General features: G+C 56.2%; 1 protein-coding gene across 1 annotated transcript; it reads right to left on the bottom strand.

The window, feature by feature from the left end:
- Nucleotides 1-37: 37 nt before the first annotated feature.
- LOC108554691 (silk gland factor 1) lies at nt 38-2,234 on the bottom strand. The gene has a single exon (XM_017910041.1). It carries the CDS (start codon nt 2,121-2,123, stop codon nt 606-608), a length of 1,518 nt encoding a protein of 505 aa, XP_017765530.1. The 5' UTR covers nt 2,124-2,234; the 3' UTR covers nt 38-605.
- Between the last annotated feature and the right edge of the window lie 2,347 nt (nt 2,235-4,581).

Genomic DNA, 4,581 nt, shown 5'->3' on the forward strand with positions numbered 1-4,581 from the left:
TTTCCACAAAAAGAAACCCAAAATTCGCACCTGCCCAGCTCGGCCATCTCCCGAGCGTCCTCCAGTCGTCCGCCGTCGAGACGCCCCCTGCACCCGCACCATCCGCACCTCATCACCGTCCCCGATCGACAACGATCAACGAGGATCCAGCCGCGTGACTCTCACCTCCATCCAGCGCGATCATCTCCGGTTCTATCATCGGCTCACACCATGTCCTCCTCGTCGTCCTCCTCCTCCTCCTCGTCGTAGTCGTGTTGATGATGAACGAGCGGCCAGCAAGCAGCCGCCTCGTTGTCCCCGCAGCGTCGGCGACGTCGCTGTTGCGGCTGCTGGATAGTGGCCGAGACGCGCAGAGACGTGGACGACACGGCAGCAGCCGTCGGCTGCGAGGACGTCGACGAGGAGGACGAGGAGGACGACGAAGAGGACAACGACGCGGACGAAGAGATGGGCGGCTGCTGGAGAGTTGGGTGCTGTTGACGATGATGGGCAGCAGGAAGAACGATGTTGGCCGTGGTCGACGGGCTGTTGTTGACGGCTGCGGAAGCGGCGTAGGCCGCTGCTGCAGCGACTCAGGCCAGGGCGTAGTGGTGGGTAGCGTGGTGTCACAAGCCCGGAGCCGCGGTGACGACGGTGGACGGCGGAGGTGCACTGCTGCTGGCCACGCTGGTCGCGTGATGGTACAGCGGGCTCTGGTAGTACTCCTGATGATGGTGGTTGGTCATGTTGTGCATGGGACCGGCGTTCGAGGCGGTGTGCATGCCGTTGTGATGGTGATGACTCGGCGGCGCGGAGTGCGCGTGAGGATGATGCGGCGAGCCAAAGTTGGCGTAGCTCTGATGCAATTCGTACATCTTCATCTCGGGCGGTTTGATGTCTTGGGCACCTGGAGAGGTGCCCGCCGTCGCGCCTGGCAGTAACCTGGTGATGCTGAAGGGATGGCTGGCGGCGGTGTAGGGTGGTTCTTGTTTCAGACTGCCGGTCATTCCGTGATGGAGAGCCGCGGGTTCGGAGATGAGGTGCGGATGGAGACTTCGACTGACCATGGCGGTGAGTTCGTCGTGGGCTGCGCCCAAGTCGGGCCCGAGGAGGCCACCTATGTCCGTCGCGTCGCTCTTCAGAGCGGCGTGATGCTGATGGAGGGTAGCCGCGTGGTGGTGATGGTGCGAGGAGACCAGGGAATGGAGATCCTTGTCGTCTTGTTGCTGCGGTCCGGGATGCAGAGACGACGGGATCTTCTTACCTGAGGGTGCCTGTTCGTAAGGGATCGGGCTGTTGCGCGCGACGGGTCGGGTCGCGGATGCTCCCGCGGCCGCGACAGCTGCAGGGGTAGGGTGGTGCTGTTGGTGCTTGTTGTTCTGCCTGGTGAGCTCCTTCTTTTCGTCCTTGAACCTCTTCTGCCGACGCAGATAACAGCCGTTCTCGAACATGTTCCCGCTCTCGGGGTGCAGGGTCCAGAAGGACCCTTTGCCCGGCTTGTCCGGGGTTCGCGCCATCTTCACGAAGCAGTCGTTGAAACTGAGCGAATGCCTGATGGAGTTTTGCCAGCGTTGTTGGTTCTGCCGGTAGTAGGGAAACAGGTCCATGATGAACTGGTAGATCTCCGACAGCGTGAGCATCTTGTTGGGCGCGTTCTGGATCGCCATGGTGATCAGGCTGATGTACGAGTAGGGTGGTTTCGCGTGGGCGTAGCCTCGCCGGTAAGACTTGTCGTTTCTGGATCGTTGAAGGGCAGAATTAGGCGAGTCCGGCTCGGTGAGCGAGAGAGGATCACGCGGAACGCCGGCGCTGCCGCTCGGCGTCAGATGACTATACCCGGACCTCATGCACGCACCGCTGCCGTCCATGGACGCGCTGCCATAAGCACCCATGCCACCGCCGCTCATCGAGGCCATCCCCATGGCCGTGCTCATGGTGCTCATGTTGAAACCGCCTGAGCCCTGGGGACTGCAGCTCGGCCCGACTCCGACGCCCATCGACATACCCATAGGCATACATCCTGCCGAGTTGATCGAGCTGTACGTCGGCGCCATGCTGCCCATCGTGGACATCGCGGCGCTGGTCATCGCGCCGCCGAGGCTACCAGCGTCGCCGTATAGCTTGTGCGACTGGAGCATGGTCATAGAGCTAACCGGTGCCGGGGTGGCGGGCTGCTGTATGCTTGTCAAACGAGAATCATGAAAACCGCGGTACCACGGCTGCTGCTGATAATGTGACGCTTCCTTAATCTTCTCCTCTGGCACGAAAATCCCTGACACGTCCTAACAACCTCGTCTCTCGGGACAGTCTCTCACCGCTTTCTCCTTTCTCCACTCCTTGCTACAATCGATTCACCGTGCAACAAAAAGAAACTTCACTTCCGTCCTCAGTCCTCTCCAGCTTGCGTGCAACACGAACCTTCAAAACACAGTCGCGCACTTGCCGAAAATCCGCATTTCTCACAAGATCGTTCTCCCGAAATGCCGATGTCTGCCCCGCGTATTATCACGATCTCCGATACCTCCTGATACAGGCACAAGTATCGTGAAAGTACAACACCGTAGTAGGCTCTGGGGATCAGCCAGCCGCTGCTACTCGAACACACTGTTCCATCGATATCACTCGAAAGCAAACCCGGATACCCGCGATTGTTTAGCCGGTTCTTTCGACAACGCGCCGCGACTGGTGTACGCGATCGGAATCGACGCGCGGGCTGGTCGCGCGGCCAGCAGCAACCACGGGCTGAGAACACACGGCGAGCAACGATCGACGTTGTTTGAGCGGGGTCTGTGTGTTTGAGCCGCCTCACCTCCACTCTCCCTCATTCACCAGTTCGCTGTCTCTCTGTCTCTCTGTGTGCCGTGTGGATGGAGGCCGGTTAGCGAGTGTACTCCGCTACTCTTGAGTCTCCCGATCTTGTTCAAACACGTCCCACTCCGTGTCGCCACCGCCGCGCCTGTTCCGTCCCGGCCGGCCAATAGGCGGCCGCCTCTCTACACCACCCTGCCGCGCCGGCCAATCGCGCGCCGCCGGAGGGCGTCCAACGTGTCCGCTTCGTATCGCGTGAATCGGTGGCGCGATAATGCGAGCCGAGGAACAGGCAGGCCGTCCGACGCGGATCACGAGCGGAGCGCGCAGCTGCGGGAACCGCCGCTTGCGCAATATCCCGCAGGACGCCGGGCCACGGCGCCCGGCCACCACGTCCCGACGGCCGCGTCCCGACGCTCCTCTCATGTCATGTCAACTGTCTGTCTGCCACGCGTTTGACACCTATCGGCGCGCCTCACGCGACGGGCTTGTTTTCTTCTTCTATTTCTTACTCTTCTTCTTATTCTTATTCTTATTTTCACTTTTATTCTTCGTCTTCTTCTTTCGCTTTGCCCACTTTCCTTTCGCTCTTTCTCCTTTTCTCGCCGTTCTTTTTCGTTTCTCTCTTATTTCGACAATTTTCTCCCCTTTTTCTTTGCGAAGCGAGTATTTCACGGAGTTTGCGTTCAGTGAATCGTTGGTTCCCGAAGGTTTGCAATGTTGTGGTGTGGTTCGAGCCCCGTCGTGCTGCTGTCGAAGAGGACGAGGATGGAGCTGCGACGGTATGGAGCATCGACAGGTTCGTGGGTGCTTGTGAAACTAGCTTCCTTATAATTCTTCGGTTCTTTCGATTTTACCCATGGTTCCTCCGTTATTACGTCCATGTCAAAATTAGGCTACACGAATCCCCCTTTACGATATTCTTCCCCATCATGGTTTCAAATTTCGAGAGAAAAATAGGAAAACAGTGAGACGGTTCGCCATTTCGTTCCTATTCGAGTCGATCATAGTCCTTCGAATTGATGATTCGTGAAGAAACAATATTCGCTGGGTCTGTGAGAAGCAGAGAAAAATTACGATAAAAGTGGGATAAAAATGTAGAGAAAGAATTTAGTCCCGTAATTTTGCAACGGTTCGCCGATTTATTTGAGCGAAACAGTGTTCATCGAGTTAGAAGCGGGGTTGTGTGAACAGGAATTAAACGTACCTTGGAATTAATTAACAAACCCGCTCGTTATCGACCCGTGTTCGTCAATTAATGATACGGACGGGTTTAATGGAGGTCCCTTTCAATTTGCCGAATTATAACCTAGAAAATTCTGAAAAGGCGAAAACGCTTGGAATTCCAGCTAGTCGGATCGTTCGTTCCATTTTCTCTTGGAAATCGTTCACGGTGTTCCGTCTCTTCTAGTGTCCCGTTATAATTCGTGCAAACCGAGGGAATCGAGTGCGCAAACACGCGTCGGATATTGAAACTAACGACATCCAGTGACGTACAACGCGTTTCAATTAATGGGACATCCTCTCGAGTCGCGGCGGACCTCGAAGATTCCATAAACCTAAATGATCGTGGAAATCATGCTTGGTCTGCACGACGTCCGATTAGGTCATGGATCTCGTCGCTTTTGATAGTTTTCGTGGAAACGATGGGGAATTTTTTGGGAAAAATGGGGAATTTTTGGTGAGAAATGGGGAATTTTTGGCGAGGAATGGGGAATTTTTGCGGGGACATGGGGAATTTTGGGGGAAAATGGGGAATTTTTTGGAGGAAATGGGAAATGGAGATTTTTGGGA

The sequence above is a fragment of the Eufriesea mexicana genome, unplaced genomic scaffold (genome assembly GCF_001483705.2).
Source record: "Eufriesea mexicana isolate 0111107269 unplaced genomic scaffold, ASM148370v2 scaffold54, whole genome shotgun sequence".
NCBI classification, from domain to species: Eukaryota; Metazoa; Arthropoda; class Insecta; order Hymenoptera; family Apidae; genus Eufriesea; species Eufriesea mexicana.